At 38.3% G+C, this 26,958-nt stretch overlaps 1 protein-coding gene across 1 annotated transcript in view; it reads right to left on the bottom strand.

Annotated features, from left to right (window-relative positions):
• The window catches only part of RORB (RAR related orphan receptor B), a 144,527-nt gene that overhangs the window by 40,565 nt on the left and 77,004 nt on the right, over positions 1–26,958 (bottom strand). Inside the window, exon 2 of the mRNA XM_055791515.1 lies at positions 2,355–2,440. Within this exon, the coding sequence (XP_055647490.1) occupies positions 2,355–2,440 (86 nt within the window). The remainder of the gene's footprint in view (positions 1–2,354; positions 2,441–26,958) is intronic.

Below are 26,958 nucleotides of genomic sequence, written 5' to 3'. Positions count from 1 at the left end.
AGCAGACTTTTGTAGTCTCTAAATGTTGTCTTACAAAGTACAGACAAACCTTTCATTTAATTTTTAGAGGATCTTTATATAATATTGGCTATATTTACTGAGAATAATTCCATTTGGGACTAGGAGGATGCAGTTCATTACTGCCATGCTACGAACTTTAAGACAGGTTTCCCAGTATTTCCAGCACTGACAATAAGTCTTTCTGCATCTTGAACAAGTCACTTTATCCATCACTGAAAGTCTGAGAAGGGAAACGGTCACGTGAACTACTGTCTAAATAATGACAGAGTGGTAGCAAGTACTTTGCTCTGGGGGTGGGCTACAGAGATGATAAAAGGCTTCTCAGCAAAAGAAGGAGCCACAGAGACAGATGGGATGGAAACTTAGTCTTCAGGTTTCAGCCTTTCAGTGACGACAGTGTTAGAGACATCATTTTCTTCAGTGGCTCTAGCAGGTTACTCAGTGTATGCAGACATGCACAGGAAACAGCAGTAATATTTATGATGCCCCTTAGGCAGTTATAATATGCATTTGCAGTGCATAGCTAAAGCAGGGGCACAAAGTTAAAGGATTTCCTCTCCCTTGAAGACTGTAGCACCACTAATGGTGGTACAATCCTTGGATGCTGTGTCCTGAGTTGCTGTGGCTGCCTGGTGCCTGGCTCAATACGTGTGCATGCTTATAGAGTGGTTCTCGCCTCTTTCTTCTACATATGGTCTCCCTTTTAATTAATTCAGGTTTCTCACACTTTCAGACAAAAGGAGCCAGAAATTACCAGTTATTAGTATGTGGGCTGAGGAAACAGTTATCTACTTGCTGGGCAACGAAGAGCAGAGTCTCCCTTCTGGAGACACTTAACCTTAAAAGAGAGATTTGACACACTGAGGTGCCTCCCATTGGACCTGATGTGAAAACACATCTTTTTTTGTAACAGGCTCACAAAACAAGATTAGACTAATTGATCTCATACTGCAATACTGGCACAAAAGCAATAGGGTTAAAACTGTCGTAAGTGGAAGAGAAGCTCTTTATCTCAATAAGCAGTCTATACACAGAGCTGAGGGGTATCATCTCCTCTTGAGGCACACACAAAAGCCAGCATTAACCCTAATCACATCTACAGGAGACTTTACCCCTAACTGCTCTGTGGGCACTGAGTACTAAGACAAGATGCTGGGTTTTTTGCTCAAAGCATTTTCCTTTTGTAGCTTTTGTGTCAATTTTGAAGTATCAGATCAATTAGTCTAATCTTGTTTCATGTGATCATCATAAAAAGAAGCTTGTTTCTAGTCCAGTGTCACAGTAATACAGTGACACATTGTAGGTTTTTCCGTTTACAATTGTTAAAGTTTCTGAAAGAAATCTGATCTTTGACAATCTATTGCTTCTCAAGGCGTTGGCATTAAAAGCTTTCTTCTAGGAATGGGTGCACCCAAATTTTCAGATGTTGTAAAATTTTGTAAAACATTAAGTAAATACAGACTGGCCATTTCACTCTACAAACATGCACCCACTTTCAAATGTACCAGTTTGTGTGCTTCCACATAGACGAAATCAGAGAGGCTACCTTTCCATCTTTGCAATTTCGCATTTACAGTCAGAGCTGAAGTACCAACATGTAGTATGAAACTCTGGTTTTTCACAAGTAATGATGTACTTCCTTAGATAATAAAATCACAGAGTATTTTTGAAGTTGAAAACTGAAGCCTTTCTTCTCTTGGCTTGGGGTCTGATTTGTGTTATTTGAATTAAAGCCTGGAATAATAAGTTAATATGACTAAGCAACACAGAAGGGTTATTTCCTTCTTTTTCCTTAACTTCCAGTTCCCAGCTATTGCCCTGTGCTGGAGCCTATAAGGCAGAAGACAAAGGATCCTTTTAGACTACTCACAATGTAAGACTTTTTTCTTTTGGAGATTACAATTTGGTCTGCAGAGAATATAAAGGGGATAAAATAGGACCAAACTGTCACCTGTAAGCTTTTAAGAGGTTGAACTGAGATACCGCGCCAACTTTTAATGCTACACAGTTGTGTAGGAAACAAGATAAGAAATCCTTCTCTCAAGCTGATTTAAGGTAGAACAGGTGTGACTTACAGTTGCCAGCCTCTGTATCAGCACTTACACTGTTTTGGATGTGACTGATTCATGTTTTAAACAAGGAGGTAACTGTAAAGACTATTTGATGAAAAGGAAAGCAACTAGTAAAATTAGGCATGAAATGTATCTCTATCAGCAGCTGGCTTTACAGCCTTTGGCACCACTTGCTTGAAAGCGTGTAAGAGTATATTATTGTACAGAGATGCCTGAGGCTAATGCAGATGCTGATGACTGTGCTGTACTAAAATCTCATACCTTGCAGCCTTCACATGTGATGACTCCATAGTGTATTCCAGAGGACTTATCACCACAGATTTTGCATGGTATCACTTCAATTTGTGCTGAAAAAGAAAACAAGAGAAATATTTTGAGTACATAATTCTATTTCATGTCTGTCTTTCTCAAATGGAGATCTTAAATACTGGAGCTAGACAGCAGATAACCTGCTCACCCCCTAACAATAAAAGACTGCTTTCTTTTGTACTGCATGTTTCTGAATGCTTTGATTTGGCAAGTTTTAATTGCTTCACATTATGTAGTTTCTACCATACCCCACAAAACTCACCAACGATTTAAGATATCTCATGATTAGCAAGGTTTTCCTCATATTCTCCTTTTTTGCTTTTTACTGGTTAGTTCCATCATCATTATTGCTAGTAACAGTCATTAGGGGTCCTAAATAATTCTCTAGATCATTCATGCTTACACATTTCACACATTCACAACTTTTCACTTTGCTGAGGCAGAATTACATGGTATGTTTCGATGCATTTTTCAAAGCAGTTGAGGTGATGAAGTTTTCACATCCTTCAGATTATGGCTTCAAAATACACAAAAATACCAATTCCACCGGCAGAGATGGGCTTGCAAATGATTGCTTAACTTCTCCTCTTCACGCTATTTGTTTCAGCACCAGATTATGCACAGGCAAGGCCCACAGACTGAGTTTAAGTAGCCAGTGGCTGGGTGCTGGGAGAGGCAGGTACTATCTGAAAATGTTTGAGTATGGATATGCTTCAGATCCTTTTATAAAATTAATGGTCATTTACTTCAGAGAAGGAGAACATATTTCACTGTCTTCCATATCTTTTTTTCTAATTTTTATTTTTTTTTTGCTAACACAGCTGTTTGGTTCCCTGAAATCCTTTGAATACTGTGTGTGTTTCCTTTGACAATACTGTAAGAGCACACAGTATGAAGCGTAGGGGAAGACTGTGCCTTTATTGTAGCCAGACGTGTTGCAAGAAATAGAAAACCTATATTCATTCTCTTTCATTGTTTTCTTATGTGGGATGCGCGTCTCCCTGCAACTCTCCGACCACTTGGAAGCAGCAACATACTTGGTAAGGATCAGTGCTCCTGGCAGGTATCCTGCCTTCGTGCTCAGGGCAACAATAGCAGCAGTTCTCTGCAACATGTCACTCATCGAGTACTTGGGTAGCAAAGCTGAGAGCTTGTGTAGTAGAGCTACTCTGAGCACAAGGATTGCTAACTGTTAGTACTTTAACTGGACACGTTCAACTCCAAAATTGATTAGGAGATAGGGAAACAAGATTATTGTCCAGATGCTCATTCTAAGAAAAGCATCCCATTTCAAACATGTGGGCAGCTGAAAAGGTTATAAACGCTGAAGAAAAATAAGCACTTAAAAATGACTGCACGTTGTAAGTAAGCACTAAGCACACTTGTATGGTGGATGCGGTGACAATGTAAAGGTGTATTCTGGATTTTGCCCTGTTTCCACCTACGGTTGCCATTTATCACTCTTAGCAGAAACCAGGAGTCTCTTACAAGTTACCTTCCTACCACCATGTGGTTAAACAGCCAAAACTCAAACTGTGCCCCGCAGAGCCATTACACTTCCCACTGAAGGGTGCATTGCATCCCCTATTCCCCTAGCCCCCTACTTAAGGTAGAAGCTTAGCAGGGTAAACTCCACAAGGTGAATTCTAGCAGGCCCTCTTCTCTGGCAAGTCAAGTAACTATTTCCTTGGGACATGGTATTCCAAAGAAACCAGGGAAGAAGGACATTCATGGATGGCTAAAGAGTTCCCACTGTGAGCTCAGGTTCCTGAGATACTGTCTCTGATCAAGCAGATGTTTAGGCAAGGCTTAGGCAAGCAAACCATCTTTTATACTGCTTGTAATCCAGGAGGGATAGAATTAATTTTATTGTAGGAAATAGCAATTTGTTGTTAATATGTTCTGGATGGAGACAACCCAGAACCAAAACCTTGCCTGTCTTTGTACTTAAGAAAGTTCATATCTAGAAATAAAATTTCCTGTGCCATCCACAATTTCTGGATTAGCTTCTGTATCCATTTTGGTTTTGTGAACTAGGTGGTGGTAGTTTCTTTCCCTTCTTACGAAACTAATACTCATTAGCCATCCTGGCATGACAGATGCATAAAAAAGAAGGCAATTCCTTACAGAAAAGCATCTGCAGTTCCTTGGCAATTTTGCCAGGTTGATCCTGCTCAAAAATTCCTATGCCTTATCCCCACTGAGATAATTAAAACATTTGAACACGCACCCCCAGGTATTGCTGTTTGAGAGGCTAGTTTGAGTAATTGCTCACACGTCTCTGCTTGAGAGTCATGTGGAGGGAGCAAGCTTAGCTCTGGGACCACATGCTGCTTTGTGCTGACAAGTCACAAAGACATATGTCAATGTCAGAGGCAGGAACTACAGTGGGAATGTGAGGACATCTTCAGGAAAAGACAAGACAAAGGAAGTAAAAAACACCCCACCCAAATAATATGAAGGTACTTTTAATGTGACTTGCATATATAGTTTGTACTGTGATAGGAACAGACAGAAGAATTGATCCTGTGGCACTCGTTGCATTTAGCACAGTACTTGTTACTGTGAGTGATCAATAATTCCATGCATGACGTGCAATTACAAGCACTGTGCTCATGGTAAATATTTGTGGTCACTAAATGCTAAGGCTCCATGTTTCAATTAATATTAAATAAATACTTGCAACTTGCAACTCACCAGTTAATTTAAACCCTTATTCAAAGCTAACCGTTCTATAAATTAGTAAACACAGGATGTCTAGGAAATTGCTACCATGGCTCCTTAGACAGCTCACAGAAAAGGCAGCATCTTTAGGACACAGAAGGCATTTGAAGAAGTTTGGAAAAACAGACTCTGCTACTGTCTCCTAGGCATTTCATTTTGCTCATAAGACAGCACAACAATTTAAGGATTCACAACAGAAAACTTGAGTCATTAATTGTACAGGCCAGATGAAAAAGAAGCCACTGTATTCCCAGAAACCTCTTGAATTACTGTAATTAACACCCAGTGTACCAGGTTTCTTTTGCAGATTTAATGATTGTCAGAGCTACTACACCTTTTTCACATCGTATCTTTGTTCAGCCACCCATAATTTTATGTTGTTTTTCTTCTTACATTCTCCTTTTAGACCAACAGTTTAGGGACTTATATATCCTATCTCTCTTTACAGCTATGCTAAAATAAGCAGCCAGCTTTTGAATTCCTTACAAGTACAAAACCCATTGATTCAGAACCACTTTCTGAATATTGAGGCAAAAATGGAATGAACCAATAGTGGAGTTGCCACAGTGATAACTTTCGGCAGCACAGGAACAGAACTTCTTTTCTCCCAGTGTAATAAACATGAGGAAGGAATAACAGCAAAACTACTTACCTCCACTTTGAAAGTCCTTCCCCTTGCCTTTTTACCTATAAACTTTAATGTGAATAAGAATAATGGCTCCTGCCTCTTTTCAAGCAATAACACAGGTCTCAGCTGTCCATCTGTCAAATTTTTCAATAAGCACATTCAGTTTTCATCCTGTCCTGACATGTATCACTCAATAAACCTGGAAAACTCAATCACTGCAAAACCACCATCACCCTGATGTCTAACAAAACATTTATAATGTTTCAATGCATGCTGCATTGTGATTGCTCGTTATCACTAACTGTAACTTCTGTCATCAGTACCACAGTGTCATCCCATCTCTCTGTGGTATTAATCTCTTATTTTATACTTAAGTTTTAAAGTTCTTTAGGTCTGGGAACTGCCTCTAGTTTTATATGGCAACCTACAAATTAGAATGCTGCAATGGAAATTAATTAATTCTACATGACTAGTAATAATAATCCACAGATGCTGGGTTTAACACCTGGAACCTAATTCATTCTCTCAGGACAACAGGAAGAAGGGTGGAATTCTATTAATGAATCAAATACAAAATCATCTCACACATTTGAAATGAACACTTGAATAAAAACAAATATGTACTTAAAACCATCCTCAAACCAAGCATTAGCTGTTTTCTCAAATGCTGCCCCAAGAGAAATAAAGGATACACTAAGCTGCTCTTTTTCTCTCTTTTTTTTTTTACCAGCAAAAATTTACTCATGGGCACAATATTCATTATCCTAAATGTAGGGAAATAGTCAGGTTTCAAGATTTGTTATATTGGTGAAATTAGGAATAAATCTGGAAGGAGATACACAGTTTGCTGAATTCTTCTTGAAACAAAGGTAAGAGTCAACAAAGCAGCTAATATATCCGTTGTGTATTTGTGAGGACTGCCACTCACATGTATATGTTGTCTAACATGAAAAAAGCAAAGCTCACATTTTGTGTAATCTCAGTTTAACATCTGAGGAACTTCATTTGGGAGAGACAGGAATATAATTCCCAGATCTGTAGCTTTGGTTCCAACAGGAAAAAAAAGACTCCAGCTTTCAACATTTAGTTCTTGATCAAAAGAGGATACTAATGCATGCTGGGCATGAACTTTGAAGAGGAAGTCCTCTCTCTAATTTGTTGATCCAGGAGGGATTGCACTTGGAAACATCAAGGCTAATGAGAGAACTGACAGCAAAAAAAGCAGCTCTTCCACCTTCCAAGAATTCCCATCATTCTTAAGCTGGAGTTCTTTGAAAAATACCAGTAGATTGGCCCAGTTCACTTTCATGTTTGTATCCCTAAGTGATTTCAAATTAAGTATATTCAGCAATTTTATCTTATTGCCAACTCTGGTTGTTTTTTTTTCTTGGGTTTTTTTTTTCTTCTTTTTCTTTTGACCTCTGTGAGTAAGACAGGTTTTTTTCCTTGCATGTTATCATCAATAGAGGTTTCCACTATAAGTTAGGCTGCCAACTAGATCTTGGTATCCCCTTTGCCACTGGATTAGATATTCTGTGGCTTCACAGCAAGACTTCAGGTGCTTTGCATTAGTATTTAATAATCTGAAAATATACAGCTGAGGATACTAGTTATATTTTCAGCCTCTGTCGTACCTCATGCAGTGAAAACTACATGGTTAGCAATATCTCAGCAAGCTAATTAACGCCAGTTAATGTTAATTAATGTGTCTGTAGATACATTTCCTGTCAGCCATACCCCAAATGAGCCATTAGAGTAAGCAGATATGATGGAATTCACCCAGGAAAAGAACGCTTTCATAAAATCTTAAAGTTTTTGCACAGTGATACACACGAGTCTGATTGTGAGTCTGGACCCTGGACTAAGTTAGAGCCACAAAGCCTGTCAGGTCTGCTTTGCTCAGAGCCCTTTCTGTATGTGCAGCTAGACTGGTGATTCTCAAATATTCCAGTTCTACAGCTCATGTGCAGAGATGTACAAATTCCCCAGAAGCAGTTGTTCTTGTATATCTATATGTCTCGCTGGGCACACACAGTAGATTTGATCTGTACATGATCTTTAAAAACTTGTTACGAATTTCAAGGTAAGTGGTAGTCCTAGAAGTAGGATATTGAGAAATCTGATCCATCATTGCTTGAAATAGCAGAGCTATAGATTACTGCTAAAAAGATTGTTTTGCCCATAAATCCATGCAATTTGTCAGGTCTGATTTCTTTCATAGTCTTGCACTCAGCTGAAGGTTTTTTAGCTTATAATCAATGTCACTTGGAACGTTTTTTTCGTGACACATTTTCTTTTCCCCTTCCTCTTTTATGATTTTCTTGGGGGGTGGGAAGAAAAAAGCACTGAATTGTACATCACTCTTACAGATCAACTCTGCCCTTTATTGCATGGCTGTTCTAAAGACTGTTGGAAAAGAACCTTTTAAAATCTGATTTTTTGATGAAAAGTCTTTATGTAGTTACCCAGTGCATCCTTATTGGGTGCATTTAAAATTTACTTTTTAAAAGAGAAGGTAAGATCACACCTTAGATGCATGACAATGTCTGTAGACCGATGAAATGTTTCAAAATTACATGCTATATATTGGCCTTTTTGCAGGTTTTGCATACGAAGGAAATACGTTTGTATCTGCACTGTAGATATACAATTTAGAAGATTTTTTCTACCTGTTTCACAGGCGTAATAATGTTTACAGGCCATTGTCAAATGCTTTGAAATCGACAGATGAAGTAATACGAGTCCAAATGATTGTAGATGCTTGAGAGCTAAAGGGAATCTCCAAACTGCTCATATTATTTGAACTTTTTGTTTTTTATTGTTACATAGTAATTTTGGAACAAGTCTGGAAAGAATGATCTGCACAGATTACTTGCCTTTACGTTCAGCAGAGAAGGTGAAATTATAGGGAAAAAAATTAGCTCAGTAGAACAACCTTTTTCTATCACAGTAAGAACAGAAATAAGAAAAAATATTTTTGTTTAAATGCCCTTTCTTTCCTTTCCTAAGTGTAACCACAATGGATCTAGCACTGTTATTTAACAATGTATGAATAGTAAAAAGTTGCTGTGCTTGTGATGGTCCAAGGATATAGATGAGATGAGGCTTTCAGCTAGATGTAATATCTTTTATTAGACCAAGGGGTACATTCTTTTAAAAAGAAATGCTTTTGGAACCCTAGCTTTTTATCACACCTTAGATAGGAGCAAAGGACTTCAAGCTTAAAACAGGTTAAGGATAATTGCTCCAAGCTGAATTTCATTATGCTAATCAATTAGAAAAGCTGCAAGATTTGCAAGGTTGGATGATTCTCTGTGGAGCAAAGGTAGTTGTGAGCAAAAGTATCGTAAGGGTAGGGACATGATGTTGTGAGATAATTGATATACACCTCTTTTGGATTACCAGCATTTTTTCTGCAGAAGTCATGATTTTAATGAGTTTAAAGCATTTGTATATTAACAGAAAATCTGGATTTCCAAGGGCTAATTATGATACAGTGATGCTGTTTCCTGAACTGCAAATGAAAGCTGTGCAGCTTTTTTGCCAAGAATGACAGCCCAACACTCAATGAAACACCAAAAGGTTAGGAAGATGCCAAAGGCAAAGAAATTGCTACCTAGCAGCTTGTTTGTTTCTTTATTTTGGACAAGACAAGAGTGGTGGAAGTGCATAAGAAGCACAAGTGTTTTAAGGTTGTCCCAGACTTTCGTGAGATGGTTCATAAGGAGAGAAGGCAGCAGAAGAGAAGCAGAACTGCCTGCATCCCCTGCTGAGCAGCGATGGCTGACACAGACAAGTACAGCCCAGTGACTAGATCCAAAAAGCTGAAAATCAGCTCCCTTGTCAGAAGCTATGGTTCAAAGCTTGGCCCCTGAAAGGCTACGCCCAAAGAGGTCAGAAAGGGTCAAAGAATGAGTAAACTTTGACAACTCACCTAGCGGTATGAAAATCTGTACAAAAGCATTTTCACTGCCTCTCAACATGGACTTCTCTACACTAATCTATGAACTCTTTTCCCTAGTAACTCATATGCATGGAAATTATGTGTGTAACTTCAAAGGGTGGTGCTACAGTAGAACAAGTTACCACACAACGAAAACAGGTTGCCAAACTGATGATTTAGGCTCTGTAGGTGAGTTCAAATCAGAGATATTTAATTAAATTCTCAAAGCTTTATCCTGGGCCCCATAAAGAGTTCAGAAACTTGCCTTATTCACAGGGAAAGATTTAAGTATATAATAAATGCGGAATTATTACTGTACAGTTTCTACTTCCCTCGAAGACTCAAGCAATGGTTCTGCTGATACTGCACACTTTCCCTAAAGAGATTATTACGGTAATCTCAAATATTATACTACCCAAGCTATCTTATATTTGAGCTCATCAGATCCAATGTTCTGCAAATAACCTCTAGCAGCTTTAGCTAGTGTTTATATAAGCTGGTCAGGATAGCTATTTGAGCAGTGATGACCATGTTTTCTCTGCAATTATCTACACACTAAATGAGCACTTGCTCAAAAACCATCAGCCTATACAGAAAATACATTGCACATGTAACGTTGTTTCCTATGAGAAGTATACTTAGTATTTGCTCTGCCAACATATTTATCATAATTTTTGGATGTTTCACTTGAAAGGTTTACAATATAGCAGGCATTTAGCTATAGAATATATAAATATAGAAAAAAAATATCTATAGAAATACAGAATATAGAATATAGAAAAGACAAATCCTTTTCCCTCCTTACTTGTCTTTGCTCAGAAAGCTACTCAGTGTGCCAGTGCTTCTGAATTACTGTTTCCTGACAGATGACAGACAACAGTCTGTGGCTATCTTTTTTTTTTTCTCTTCTGGATAAATGGACAGATGAACTTTGCAAGTGAAGAGCCCAGATAGCATAATAAATATTTACAGTCCATTTTGCCTGTTGAGAGCTGGCTGAAATTGTCATCTAGTACTCAGCACCTTAGTGGCAATTCTTTGTGTTAGATATGCATAGGTCACTGCTGTACAGTTACAAAGCACAGAGAGATGTTGCACAGACGGACTCGACCTTTTGTTTTCAAGGCTGTGGGATCACACAGGACCTTATCTTTCCCCCAGTACCCAAGCCAGTATTACTGGTTGCTGGAGTGGGGTAGAAATGAACTTAAAATCTCAGCTTGCAGTGGGAGCAAGGCTTATTTTTAGCTGTCTGTGGCAGCACCTTCTTCTCTAGCTCCTTGCTACTGGACTGCAGCTGCAGCACACTCACAATCCTCACACATTCCCCTCCCCAGAATCCCCCCGCCCCCGGCCCTTCTTCCCACCCTACCTGCATTGCTTTGTTCGAAAATCCCCAGCTTCCTATACTTGCAGTAACACTCAAATCCAGAATTTGATGCCATGCAAAATCATCAAGGGAAATGACAACCGTTGCACAGTTCAGGTCTCCACACAGAACCAGCTGACACTCGGCAATTTGAGTATTCATGACTCATTTGCCACTAAACGGAGCCTGAAGCCAGCCTCTGTATAAGCAAAGGCTTCAAGTATAATCCTGTTTAACTTCTCTTCTACAACTGCTTATTTTTCCAACTGTTTCCCAAGCACTTGCTCTGTTAAAGGCAAGAAAGTCTACATCAACACCTGGGATGGACAGCTATAAGAAACAGCAACATCATGTGGGATGAGTATTAGTAGTGTGATAGTACAGTGCACTGTGAATGATTAAGGATTTAGGAGGTTTGTTCAGTCTGTGGATACACACAGAGTAGAGTTGATGGACCTACGAAGAATGCAGCTTCAGAGAAAGTAAAAACTGGGTCAGAACCTTCTTCTGTTGTCCCACCCCTCAAACGCTGATTCTTTTCACTATTTGTACTTCATGCAAAAATTGCCTGTAAATTCTGAAATATTCAGAGGATTTTAAATGCTTTCCTTTTTAGGAAACATAGGGTAACAGAGAAGACTCAAACCATCTACATCCTTACTTCTGAAAATTAGTAATTTATACACTGCTAGAAATAAATACAATTAAAAACATGATAGAAAAATGATTAAGTGATAATTAGAATTGAAAAGTACTTCAGCTTCATATAAGTAAGTGAGCTCACCATTCAAATAACTCCATATTTATGGTTTATATTCTTCCATTTTTGTGGCAATCAATACAGATTTTTACTGAGGTCTCGGTATGTTCTGCTTTTTATAAACAAAATGTTGGAAAAGGAAAGAAGGGAGGCTGAGATTTGCAAAAGTCCTAACCTAATGCACACCAAACAGGAATAGCTAGTGCCATTTTCAAAATTTCATAGGAAAAAGCCATGTTTAAAACATCAATCTTAGTAGGAAAAAAAAAGCATTTAAAGTCCAGAAATCACTACATACAGTAGCATACATAAAAAGTCCAAAAATTTTGTATCTGTATGCACCTTAAAGAAAAATAAATATTATTTTCTCTGGTAACCATTGTTACACCTACCTTAAACATTACCTGTCAGGATACTGAACCCAAAGATGACATTTTACTTTACAAGTTATGAAAATGTGTTAAAGACAATGTTAATGCATACTCTGTGGTTACTAATGGCTTTTGCAGACTTTGAAGAACATTATTTTCCAACTTTTCTCTGTCTTCTACATGTATAAGGTTATAGGAAAGTTACAGAAAAAAAACCTTTCACATCTAACAATGACGTGTAACAAGATACACTTCACATGGTAAGCATTCTGCTGTGGAAATCACATGCAAAAGAAAATGTTTCTTTTGCTTTACCAATTAGCCCAATAACTTGTCAGACTAACATAACTGATTGCCTATACCACATCACTCTTATTAGCAAAACACCCTTCTTTGTATTTATTTGAATATGCATGCCTGCAAGATTGTTTGAACATTTAATTACATTAATTGATCATATCCTCAATTTCCCCCAAATATTACATCCTCAGTATGAATTTTTATAGTTCTATCACTTACTGTAGGAAGCCAATGTCACAATAGTTACATTTCTAGAAATATAGCTCTGGGAGTTTTCATTTATCTAATATTGAGAATCAAGCACAAAAGGTAGCCCAGCACTAACCAGTGAAGAAGTATATACACTGAGTCAACTGAATATGTACAGAAAAGTATGTATACATATATGAACATGAGTAGAAAAGCCCAAGAACTTTGAGGAAGTTGTGCACACAGAGTGTCAAGCCCTACAGAGCGTGGACCATTTACAAAGGCATGGGAATAGCATAACAGGGGGGTACAAAGGGTTGTTTTGCAAATTGAGAAGTAAAATTCATGTCAACGTGCCTGCTTTTTTCCCTCCCTGACCTTCAGCACTTTTGTTTTGTGGAATGTTTCTCATTCCTGGAATCTCTGTAAATCTGTTTGGCCATTACAATTAAAAATGCTTAAATATACTGTTTTCTGACTGCCTGATGCAAGATATTGTCAGGGAAATTTTAGCTGATTTGACTATTACAGCCATATACTTTGATTAAGAATGGTGAACCACAGGGCATGATGAAACTTAAAAACCCAAAGCATTTCAGCAAGCTAAATATATTGTATATCTGGAGTCCTGATAAACCACTAATTAATGCAGCTTTTAATTTTAAATGTTTTACAGCTTAAAGCTTCTTGCCAAAATAGTTAACTGTAATGCTCAAGGAAAAGTTCAGAGGGAAGAATACATAAGCATAGTTTATGTCTTTATTTTTGTTAATGAGCATGATTCAGTAGCAAAAGCCTTTTTAAAAAATTGGAGTTGCTCTCCCTGCCCCCCCCCCCTTTTTTTTTTTTTTTTACTTTTTTCTTTTAAGACAGAAAATCATCAAGCTGGCTGCCCAGGGGAAAGAAGGGATGGGGAAATGTGTTTCTGCTGGTACAGATTTTGATTCTGAGTTGCACTAGGTAAATGAGGAGTAAGTCAACACACTCAAGTAGAATTATAGCAGTGCAGCAAAAAAGATCTAACTTGCATTGTCTGGGATTTTATCTAACTGTATCACAGTCAATGGAATAATTCCCCATCCCCTTTCCTAGATCACTTTCCTTACAACACATTCCCCCCTACATTAGGCACAATATAACTCCTACAAGGGAAACTGACAAGAGAGACAGGCAACAACAAACAATAAAAATTATTTCAGTCTGAAATGACTCTGAAATCGTTCTGGTGTTTTCCTGCTTAGAGCTTTTTGACTTTGTTCATATTTTTGATCATCATTATGGATTTTTACTTTTGCACATTTTTATTTAAAATCTTTGCCCCATCTTTTGAAAAGCAATCGAATCAGCTGGAGATATTCTGGGATTTGCATCTGTTGCTGTCTGGAAAATGTTATACCTCCCAACTGTCTACTTACCAATTTAATCTGCCATCTTTTAACACAGTAGGAAGAATTACTATTTAGTAAAACTCCCCAAGTACAGTTGTCTCAAAGATAGATTTGGTACAGCCAGATTAGTATTTCCCTATTTATTCTTAATTGGAATACTTCATATTGTTAAGGAAGTGAAGAAGAAAAACATTTCAACTCACCAGTTGCATCAGTTTTTATTCTGGATTGAATATCACACATTTTGTCGTAAATAAGACTCCTAGGAGCAGAACAGTATTCTTCCTATTACCCTACTTATTCACAGTTACACCTGTGCTGTTGCAAAAGTGGAGTCTTAACAGACTGCATTAACAAGATTAAATGGAAGAAGTGATAAAGGCACAGACTGTTCCATTTCATTAAGGAAGGGAGGAAGACTGCTGGAGGAACTAATAAAACAATATTTGCTTTTGATACTATGTTCATGTAGAATGCATTTCTTAATCCAGACCAGTCATTTAAAAATAATATTTTCTTGTAAATTCTGAAAATAGATCTCAGCTTTCCTTTACCATCAGTTGTTTTGTTTCAGACATATATAAGAAATGCAGGATTAGAATGGTAGAGGTAAGATGACAAATTATTACAGATGAAAAACTGGTCCTGTGAAATTACACCTATATCCTACTGACTGGCAACCAGAGCTAAAAAGTTAATTTGCTTACAGTGTTTTTAGACTCTATGTGACAGACCAAACTGAACTGACCTTGCTGGACACACATTACATTAAGGAATATCACCTGAATCCCAGTTGCCCTTAGTTGTACAGCCGGGGGAAATTTGGGGAATTTAGTAGTAAGCCCTCAGTATGAATCTCTAACGGAGTTGCTCAGAGCTTGTAACTATGATTTTTCTTCTCTAGGCTCCCACATTGGCTAGAATTGCATCCTGGTTCACAGGATGGTTAAGGATGCATGCAAGAGCATGCAGTGGCTGTCATGTACCAAACGTGGTATAGACAAACACAAAGCACAATGAGGTTTACACAGGCTTTCTGTCAAAACCAAACCAAAGCAAAACAAGACGTAAGAAGGGAGCATTTTTGCCAGGCAGCTAATACATTAAATGCAGTGCCTCTCACTAATTCAGTTTTCCCTTGGGAGTCTTAGTGTGCTTTCTGTGCTTGGAAAAATTCCCCTTACCTCTCCCCCTTACACATTCCCAGGCTTTTTTCCTGGAAGAGCTCTGCAGAGTTTCTTTATTTCCAGGTATCCTTTCCTTGTTACTGTTTGCTTATGTCTTAACCTTTTGCAGAAAGTATTTGTTGGAATAGGAGACGATTCAGATTTTAACAGTTCTGTCCTGCTAACTCTGCATATTCATTCCCTTGGAATTTGTGCCAAAGCCAAACAGAGAAGACTTTATTTTCAAGATTCAATAAGCCTGATATATACAGAAGACTGTTAATCCTACATACTTCTAAAAAATAGTTGTTTGAAATTGCCACCACCTCAGCCACTTTGCTTTCAATGCTTGTTCTGGTTAGATCCAACAGTTGAGGAATTTTCAGAAAAGAAACCAATGCAAGGGGAAATATTAGAGGAGAGTTCCAAAGTTTACAAAAATAAGCAGAACTATTGAAGATTAGGAAAAGTACAGAAAACAAACAAATACATGAGCTGGGAATAGGCAGGCTGAAAAAATATTTTTTCAATAATGAGGAAAAAATTATTTGAATGATAATAAGAAACAGGATGAGTTAATTACTTATAATAACTCATTTAAATCTGCATAAACATTACACAGCTATTTTTTTCATCTCTGTTCCTAGAACCAGTCACGTAGGCTACATGTGATGCTGTGGGATTATAATCTTAAATAAGGTCCCAAATGCTTGGCCTGCTGCATTTCAGATGAAAAAAAATTCCCTGGCTTGCTAAAAGAATAGGAATTGCCCTCTCTCTATTATTTCATAAATGGAAGCCTTTGATGTTATGGGGCATAATTTTTCTTGACTGGATAAATAATTGGTGTATAATTTTCCTCCTGTTGCAACAGCATTTCATTCTGCTGAAGTAGTGATTGCCTAACAAGATTTTTAAGTCTCACTGTTTCATAATGTATTACAGTTCCCTATTAGACACACCACTTTCCTCTCAGATAAAAAACATGGATCAAAGAAATGGCCAAAAGAACTGAACAACATTTATGGGTTCTTTTTCCCTTTTCTCCCTCTCTAATTTGTGTAACTGAAAATTAGTTCTGCATGAGTCAGAAAAAAATCAATAGATTGTTGCCAAATATTACAGACCCTTTTGATGCATGAATTAGCATCAAACTGGTACTGAGCAACGATTCCAGACGCACTGGCTTTCAAATTGAGAATCGTCACTTGACTAGCAGCCTAATAAATCATCCTGTATGTCCTGTTGGGCATGTTCTGCCTCTACAGGCATCAGGACAGGCAGAATTTGGACACAGAAATCTCATGCAATGCTTGTGTTTTGTAATGAGAACTCAGTTCCAGAAGAAAATGGCAATTTTTAAGCTTGTACCAAAACATAATGAGACAATGTAGTTTTCAGTTTTAAGTTTGTATGTCTAGAAATGTACCCCACCTGACCCCCAGATGAAAAGAAACTATATTGAGGAACAGTAAGAAGAGCTGAACGAATCTAACATAAAAATTCCATTCATCTATAGCACAGAGTAAAGCAAGCTCTGACATCCCTGCAGAGGAACCTTAACAGGCTTGAGAAGAGGACTTCACAAAGTTAAACGAGGCCAAGGGCAAGGTCCTGCATGTGGGTTGGGACAATCCCAAGCACAAATATAAGCTGGGTGGAGAATGGATTGAGAGCAGCCCTGAGGAGAAAGACTTGGGGGTGCTGATGGATGAGAAGCTCAGCATGGCCTGGCAATGGGTCTGCAGCTCAGAAAGCCAGCCATACCCTCAGCTGCATCGAAAGAAGTGCAGGTGGCAGGTTGAGGGAGGTGGCTCTCTCTCTCTACCTCTCTACTTCACTCTTTTGAGACTCCACCCAGAGTCTTGTGTTCAGCTCTGGGGCCCGCAACATTAAGCACAACATGGAACTGTTGGAGCAAGTCCAGAGGAGGGTCACAAAGATGATCAGAGAGCTGCAGCACCTCTCCTGTGAAGACAGGCTGAGAGAGTTGGGGTTGTTCAGCCTGGAGAAGAGAAGGCTCCAGGGAGACTTTATAGCAGCCTTCCAGCACCTAAAGGGGGGCTACAGGAAAGCTGGAGAGGGACCTCTTAGAAGGGCATGTAGTGATAGGACAAGGCATAATGGTTTAAGATGAAGGAGGGTAGATTTACATTAGATATACAATAGAAATGCTTTACTGTGAGGGTGGCGAGACACTGGAACAGGCTGCCCAGAGAAGCTGTGGATGCCCCATCCCTGGCAGTGTTCAAGGCCAGGTTATCTGGAAGGTGTTGCTGGAAGGTGTCCCTGCCCATGGTAGGGGGGTTGAAACTAGATGATCTTTAAGGTCCCTTCCAACCCAAACCATTCTATGGTTCTATGATTTTATGATTAACTATGGAAAGGAGGAATGTAAACCATTTATCACAGTAATGTAGAAAGAAAATAAACTATAAAAGTTGTTGTACAGAAACTGACTATTACATTACAATAACCCCTCCCCCACTAATATACCAAAACCACCCTCCTGAAAGACAAAGGTATTAAAATTCAAAATGGTAACAGATTGGATATTACAGGGTTTTTTTGCAGAAACTATGAATACATGAGGACATGGTCTGCTGGAGCCACCCTGTGCACTTTAATAGCTCAGGGCATCCTTCAGCTGTTGTGGATCAAGTCTGTTCTAGGCAATAGCTCTGTTAAAAATGATTTTGCTAAACCAAGGACAATCTGGCCATCACTTTAGAGACCAACAAATGTGAAAATTATGAGGCACAGTGAGATTCACTTCCATCCAACCACTTTGCTCTTGTTAAGAGCAGGCACCAGATGCATCCACAGAGAGGAAGTTTTTTTCTCTTGCTGTTCTTGTTGTTTTTATCAAAAAGCATCTATCCATCTGGGGAGTAAGGGGAATGAAAAACATATGTGTGTGTGCACATGGGCAAGACTGTACTGGTTCAGAACCTCATTTGGTGTGAGCTGGTGCAGGGCTGTTGAAGTTAGTGAAGCTATGCCAAATTATATTAACTGCGGGTCAGGTCCTCTTCTCATTTATTCCTACATTACATGACAGTTGGAAAATAAAGGAAAAGAGTGTTATTAAAGAGGCTATAGGTAACTATCACTCTCTTCCTGAAGGCTGCATATGATAAATCCCCCTGGTCTTAACTGCCAGAACTACAGGAAATTGAGTAGCAGCTTCTAGGTTGTGGCCTTCCACAATTTCAAAGAAGGTGCTTCTGTTCTTTCATTTTAGGAAGCAGGTGTTGTCCTTGGGGAATGTGATGAGGTGAACCTTGCTCTCTTTTGCTTTGTATATTCTTCAGCCATGCAAGCTCTGATTCGCCTTGCAAATGTCCTTTCAGATGTTGGCTTTCCTCCCTTGTGGATACAGAACAGAAATAAAAGTCTTGCTGCACCCTGAAATCTTGTGATCTGTAAATCTAAGTCTCTGCAGCCCTGGGGACATTTCAACAATGTGAATCAAGTTCTATTCCACTTGCAGGCTAAAGATACAAAAATGGTCATGCAACTTCCTGGTTTAAAGTAAAATCAATACAGATGTATTGAGAACCCAAGTGCTTTAATCAGGGAGCCTATATCTGGGAGAATCACAGCAAAAGGATTAGCCCAAGAAATTGGTAGCAGGGCTTTCTGTCCTTTTTTATTTTTTTTCCTGGTGAAAAGTAACACCACCAGACTGGGTGAACGGGAGCCATGAATGTGAGAAAGCATGCTCTAAAGGTCTATTAGCCCACTCTGCAGTGCATTTTAAGTTCAAAGACTTCAGAAATGGTAAGAGAGGCTATACCTTTATGTGCAGAAAAGATCTTTAGACATCCTTGTAACATTAAGGCGACAAATTTCCTCTGTTGGTATGACCTCTAATGGCTTTGAAAAACACTGAATGATTTTTAAGAACTAAGGACTAGATGGTTATCCACGGAAAATTTGAAGAAAATCATGGACATGTAGGAAATACTATCTTTGAACCAAACTGGAAGTACTGACCTCAGATTTTTAGGTGGTCTATTATCATACTTCCCTGTGGAAACTTGCAGCATCTGGGTGACTTTTTGTCTCACCACTTCTTGTTTCACCTTCCAAGCAATGACAGACTGTTGGAAGAAGGGTTCGCCGGAGTCAAGAAGACGCTCAATATGAGTTATGCATCTTGCTCAACTTTATTAGTTTCTAACACCACTTATATAGAACTGATACACATGCATATTTGTAAAGCAGAAATACAATTGGTTAGTAGTCTCTAAACACGTGCGGTTCTCACACCCCTAATTATCATGACTAAAATAAGCATTCTATCCATGTAGCTACTTGTGTTGCTGTGCTTCAGCCTTGTAGTTTGTTACTCCCTATATTCCCATACCGGTCCCTACCTTTCTTGGCCCTGCACCTGCTTTCCCAGCAGCTGTAGCTTGTTACAGCCATGGCCTGTTGGCACGACATAATTACTTGGTCTCAGGATTCACGAATAGCTCAAGGCTACCTTTCTTGTTAACTTCAGCACAGCAACTTCAGTGCAATTCTGATTACAGGCCTATTCTAATACCAGGCCTGGACCGTGCAGGTCTTCAGAGATTCTAAGGCCATGCTTCTGCAGCCATTCTTCTACAACAGACCCCTCTCAATAAAAAAGTTTTTCCCTAAAATGGATGCTGCATCTCCTTGGCACACGTAAAAAAAAACCTGACAGATAAATCCATTCAGAAGCAAGCCAGGTATTTTAGACATTCACAGTCCAGATGTTCACACACCACTTAGACTACAAAATTTTTGCTGTAGGAAACCGTGTGTCAATCTCTTGTTATTGGATTTTAACATTGGAGCAAATAGTTTGCCAACAGCTATTGCCTGTGGAACTGCTGATTATTTCCACAGGCCCATATACTTTTTCTAGTGTGATTGCAACTGCCAGCACCATAAAGATGTATCTAACAGGGCTCTTCTGGAAGCAGAGTAGCCACAGGTAACAGTAGAGCAATTAGACATATTTTTGGTCTCCTAAGCTTATGAAGCCTTGTACTCTTGCCTAAGTCTTTGTGCCTTGACAGTAAGTTTCAGCTTTCTGGAGCAACAGAACCATTGTCTCCTCTGAACTTGGTCTGACGTGTAAAGAAAAGCTGTGCTCTACACAGGCTTGAGACTCACAAGTAAAGCAGAGATAAATCTAAGGTGGTATGGTTTTTTTTTAAGAATGAGAAAATTGCTTCCTGCAGTGCTTTCTAAACCAGAACTAGCAACCCAAATATTTTTCTGTAATTACTGAAGTGATCTGCTAAGAAGAGTAGCCCTTCCACCTTGAAAGTAAAAACCAAAGCAGAAGGAATTAAGCAAGTTTGATAAATAGATATGAAAAGGAAACATTTTCAAGAGTTTTCTGGCATCTAATGCAAGCCTTTAGTCTTCAATACTTTAAGCACAGTATGAGGTGAAACCTCTTGATTTTACTCTCATAAACCACCGTGACCGCAGTTTACTTCCTCTCATGTAGCCCACTTTCTGGATTACACTCTGTAACTCTGTCTGGTTGGAAGCCTAACAAGACGGGACAATTTACCTGCCAATGACCACGATCACCTTCAGTAAATTAATGAGGCCAGTGTAACTATATATAGTTCAGTCTGAGGCCTCTGTATTTTCACTGTACTGTAAGGAAACAATAAAATGTCTCTGGCAACTCTGCATTATATGTATCAGCAAATGGTATTTGATGGTAGCAGTGCTGCTTCTGAACTGGGCTTGTATCATGTCCCTTCAGTCTGCCAAGCCCAAATGTTGGAAACAGTGGGGTGAAATGACAAACACAGCGGAATTCTTTCAGTGGGGATCTTGAACCTCTCATGAATTTGTGCTACATCCAGCTGGGGGGAGAATGGGGACTTTGTGTTTTACGTTAAACTCAAATAAGCTTTCACAAATGAGAACACTGCCTGACACATTATAAGGTCAGTCACAAAGAAAGCATCACTGCTGGGTTTCTAATCTTGAATCTTGTGCTCATTAATAATACACAACAGAACATCAAACCTTTCCAAAGCGACAAGCCCAGAACTTTGCTTTAATACCTCTGTCAGCATTTCTCCTTTGCACTCCTGAAGATGCGCATTGTGCTTTTGACAGAAAGAGCAAGTGCTTTTAAGTCACTCTTCTAAACACTACCACAGGCTTCTGTTTCCAAATGCAGCACAGATGCAGAGGTCAACAAATTTAAAAATAATGAAAAAATAAATTAATTACTAACTAAAGATCATGTCTGTTGCAGGCAGAAGACATGTAACTGAGGGTGAGCATGAACCATCCAATATACTGTGCTGTTATTTTAGTTATTGTACTCAATAGGATCTCCAAGCAATTGACAAAGCTTGCCCCCGCCCCCCCCTTGAAAGTCTTCTAGGAAGGCATGAAGTGAAGCAGAGAGAAACTGTAATCACTATGAAAACTTCTGACTGATGACATAAAAAAGATATTCATCCACACTGAGATACATTAAGGCCAGATAAAAAACCCAAAGAACAGAGACACCCAAGACTTTGGTGCTCAGACACCTAGCTTTTGAGGGCAGTTTGATTGAAAGTGGGTTTAGTAAACCTGCATGAGGTACCTAAATGCTTCTACAAAGTACAGGCGGTCCAGTGATTTGCCATTGGATCTGGCCATTTGTAGACTGGTCACATACAAAAGCTGAAGAAGAAAAGAAGGTACCTTAGGTGCCTTGGGTAACCTATTAAAGGAGGGTTTAATTCTGAAAATTTACCTAACTTCCTTCTCAACAGCAAGTAATCAAGAAAATTGTACTAGTGGCATCAGAATATAGGGGAAATAGTGAATGAACTATTCTTATACAATCATTAGATACATCAAATGTAAGCATCTCCTTACAGTGATGTTTTTGCCCCTCTGCCCAAAGTACTCAACATTTTTTTTTACAAAGCTTTAATGAACACAGCTGTAACTTCATTAAGGCTAAACCAAGTACAGCTTTGTCATCCCTGTTGTATAAAACAGATACGTTAGTTAGTTTTGTTAAAGCTACAATGTAAAGGAGAACCAGCTCTTATGTCCATGCCTAACAGTACCTGGGATGTGGCCACATCTGAGACAAAGTACAGTAAGTACTGTCTGCTGTTGAGACTGTAAGCCTCAGACAGCAGCATAGACTAAGAAATGCAAAATGTTCTAGCCACACAGAACTTCAGGGACATTTAGTTAATTAGGCAAATGTGCCTGGTGTACTAGGAGCAATGTGTCAGAACACTTTCACAAGATGCAGTGAGAGCCCCTCACCCCTTTCAGTAACTGATAAAGGCTATCACCATCTATGGGATAAAAGGAAAGAGCAATACCAAATGAATCACAAGTACAGCTGCTGCCACACTAGTGAAATAATACATCCTCGTCAGAAGTCTTTCAAAGAGACATTTTAAAAGAAATGAGAACAAGCTGTAAGGAGAGAAGACACCACCAGTAGAACAGTGGTGTTAGAGTAACTTTTTTTTTACTGTCACGGTTCTGTCACACTGTTCTGTCATCAGGTTGGGTGTGCTTTTCTGGCTTCCCCTTCCAGGAGCTGCCAGTGAATTAAAAGAAATGAAATATAAACCTTTACTATTTACATCTTACGTTAAAAAAAAGAAAACAACCCTCAAAATAAACAAAGCTAGGGACAAAAAACTAATCCATTGTTATTCTGCTTCATAAAACATAAAAACTTATAGAAAGGGGATTCTGCTTTTCTAGGCCATGAAATATAACCCTTCTTTGCTGGCATATTTTGATTGTTCTTGAAAACCATAAAAGATGTAAACTTTGATGAAGACACTGAAATGATTAGATGCAAATTTGGCATCTCCTAATGAGATACAATAGCTAATGAAATCTAAGAATCCAGTAAGAAAAGTACAATCAAAAATATGTTTCTCAGAATTTTATTTTTTTAATTTTAATTCTGATACTTATCTAGACAAGACATGTCTACATATCTAACTGAAAGATTACCCACTCTAGGTGCTGAGACATCTTAATTTGCTTCAAAAAGTTAAATGAAGGGTACAGCAGAACGACGATATTTATCAAGGTTACGGACTAAGATCCTGTCTGTTGTATTCTTAAACACAGAACTACAGCCCTATTACAGCTGTCAGAAATGGCATTGCTACTAAAAATGTTTTAATGGTACGGTATACTCAGGTCTGCTTATAATGACCTTTTTATCCATTTTTCTTCTCTCTCAGATGCTCTTTCTGAGGGAGGAAAAGGGTATATCACCTGCCCCTTTGCACATTTCTCATGCATAATGCAATTACTATGATCTTCTGCACCTCAAAAGTGCAGTCATTTCCCATAACTACACAGAAAGAAAGAAAATGACCCCAAATCAAATTACTGTACAAGAGACAGACCTTACTAACATAGCTCTTATTACTTAAGATGACAGTGAATAACTACAGATAGCATTAGTATTTTCAATTCGGGTAGTTCTAAGTTTGATTATTAACCATCCCTACCACATGTTCCCTTAGACACTAATGACTTCTGGTCATGTGACTCAGGAGATCTGGGCAAATCTGTATTGGTCCCACCAAGAATTACCTACCTAAGTAAGGGGAAAAATAGTATGTCAGGGATATGTGCCATAACTGCAGCCCATGGTAATGTTCAGTGTAGCTTTAGCTGTTAGAGCCACTAGAAGGCAAAAGAAAGAAAATCCTGCAGTGTCTGGAGCTCTTCCTCTTTCTTAGCAATCATTGCTAAGCAAATCTGGCATTCAGACACAAATGTTTTGCTTTGCAGAAAAATGCTGGAAAAACATTATTAAAAATGTCAGGAAAAATGTTGTATCTGGTAAAAATCACAGACATTTAAAAAAAAGAAAGAAAAGCAATTCAAAGAAGATGTTTTCAATAAGTCTACCTGAAACTTTTTATAACAAAGTTCTCTCTCCACATCATTGATCTAAAGCTTTAATTGGCAGACAGTAAAGTCTGATGGGAAAATAATGGTCTTTTAAATACCTGGGAATGAAAAGCAAATTGAGTTAGCACAGTGTAAGAGGCAAGTAATTACATAATGTCAATCCTGTTTTATACAGTTCAGTCTTTAAACAGCATGCAAAGGAAAGACATGTCTGGGAAAAAATATGAATCTAACTTCCAAGTGACTCATGTGCTCTTTTCCCAATAAGAAGTTAGGGCTATTACGTGTAACAGCAGGCTCTTTGCTTAAGGGTTTCTGAAACGGAACTGCTGTTAACACTGTTTGGACTATTTAAAATTTTCTCCCCCTCTTGTCAAACCCAAATGTCAGTCACTAGCTACAAGAGTAGAAGTCTCCATTGGGCAACTTCCAAAATGATAATTTCTGCAGAAAGAATTTCTATTATCTCAGAGAAAAAAAAACACAAAAAATAGACATAAAGTTAAAAGACTGACTGAAATCCTAAGAATACATACTATGCAACTGCATCTTTTAGTTGACATTGTATTTAATAATTGGCTAAAATGTAAGTAAATCAGTGAAAACAAACAAAAAAAGGGGAATTTTAGATGGCTTATGTCTCAGTTCTTCACTGATTATGCACTTCTTATTTTCCCGTATCTTCTGTGTTTGTACCATCACTTGTCCTTATGCCACATACGTTGCTTCAGCAGGATTTCGCCTAACAGCTCAACAGCTCAACATCAGAGAAAGCATCTAAAAAAGGGGGCAAGAACTGACAGGAAGCCAGAACTCAATAGCAGATGTCAGCTAATGTTTCTAAGCGAGACAGTTATGTGGTAACTTTAAGATTTTCAGGAAATATTACCTATTAGTTTAACTTAGAGTATTTTGCATTTGCACACTTTTACCTTAGATTGTCCCAGATGCAAGGATTACTCAACAGCAGTCACTCATCTCCGTCCCATATAGGAAACAGAAGATGATCCTGGACCACAGTGATAAATTTACTTGAGCAAATTTGGGTTATATGTGAAGACATGATCTCAGAACCCTTTGTGTAAATAATGCACCCAAATATACTCCAAATAAGGTCATAGACACTGAGCTGATAAAGAAGGAACTGAGAACAGCTATTACGATCATGATTTTCTTTTATTACAGGCCTCCACTGTTACTCCACAGGGTGCATGCAATTAAATTATGGTATGCTACTTGGTATCTCAAAAGATGGTAACCTTTGACCACTTGGCTTCCTCCAAAAAGGGATGGATTACATGTTTCTCCAATTTATGTCCATGATGAATTTGAATCTTTTCTTCTGTTGAGGTGCCTACTGGCAGCTAGAAGACAATGTCTGGGACTTCTTTTGCCTTTTCTTTCTCCTCTTTCTTGCTGATTTCAGAACAAATGAATTCAGCACTGTTGCTCGCTGCTCAGTCTCCTTTCCCAAAAGCCAGTTTAACATGCCTTTCTGCTAGCCTCCCAACACTTTAACTACTTATCTTATGCTCAAATCCGACTCTCCACCTCCTTTCCTGAAAGTTCTCATGGATTTTATACAGACTTACATAAAAATATATTTCCCCTATGTCTCTCCAATAGAACTCGAATGCATGAATTCTTTGCTTCAGATTTCTCTTTCTTTCCTACAGCCAGAACAAAAAAAATGGGAGACTCTGTTTGCTTTGTTACTGCTACTTCTGGCTTATACCATGTGCAATTTTGAAAGCATGTAGTAAGTTTTTACAGCAGGGATCAACTGACTGACTACTCAGCACTGTGGCAATGACTCATACTTGCTCACCTGCCCTATACGCTAGTCACTTTTGCAAGTATGCTAAATTAAATAGCAGCATCTTTCCTGCATTTTTTTTCAAACTTTTCAAAAATTTCCACAAATTGCAATTCTTCTGTTGTTCACAGCAAGTAACTGCAGTGTCACAGTTCAGCTTTTGCCATATGGAAGTGTTACAGAAACAGTCCTTGGTAAATATTCTCAAATGAAATTTTTTTACATACAGGCATACCAGTCAGGAGAAAAATAACAAGCTATTGGAAGAGGACAGAACTGCAAAGCCATTAGCATACACCTACTGTCCTTTAGTAGGCTATATGTATTAGAGAGGCTCATGATACGACCTTCTATAACAGAATTCCTTTAGACACCAAATATAATTTGTTTTGAGTTAAAGCTGTTAATGATAATCACATATAAAGTGAGCAATAAAGACATAAATGTCAAGTGCTGTGAAAGACTCTTTTCACCTGGAAGAGAGTGTACCTTACAGACTGAAATGAGGAGGTAATTAGGGATTTTGAAGCAACAATCATGTTACATTTGTTGATTTTTTTTTTTGTTGTTGACTGTAAGTACCTAAAAGGCTTTCTTTTTCAAACCTAATATATTAGTTAAGCCTTTTCTTTATACAGACTTCAAAACAATGCAAATCAATCAATTGAATAACTTTTCTAGAACAGAACTACATTTATGTGGTATGTAAGCAGTAGTTACTGACATATTCAGGAAAAATATCCTGACTGATGAGTAGCTGAAACTGCTGTGTAATGACTTAAAGTATTTCAACTCCATAGGTCTTCAGAGGTTTTTAAGTGAGTTGACATAATGTAAGAAATGCGTATGTTTCTTCTGATAAACACATGTGGACTACAGGTAAATGAACACACACTAAGAGCCTTCTGATGGCTGCTTAATTTTTCATTACTTACGTGTGCAGATAAAACAACAAATCTGCAATGCATGATAAAGTGTTTAAA

This window comes from Falco peregrinus, chromosome Z (assembly GCF_023634155.1).
Source record: "Falco peregrinus isolate bFalPer1 chromosome Z, bFalPer1.pri, whole genome shotgun sequence".
Classification (NCBI taxonomy): Eukaryota; Metazoa; Chordata; class Aves; order Falconiformes; family Falconidae; genus Falco; species Falco peregrinus.
Note: the sequence above shows the minus strand (reverse complement) of the source record. Positions and strands in the feature narration are given on the sequence as shown.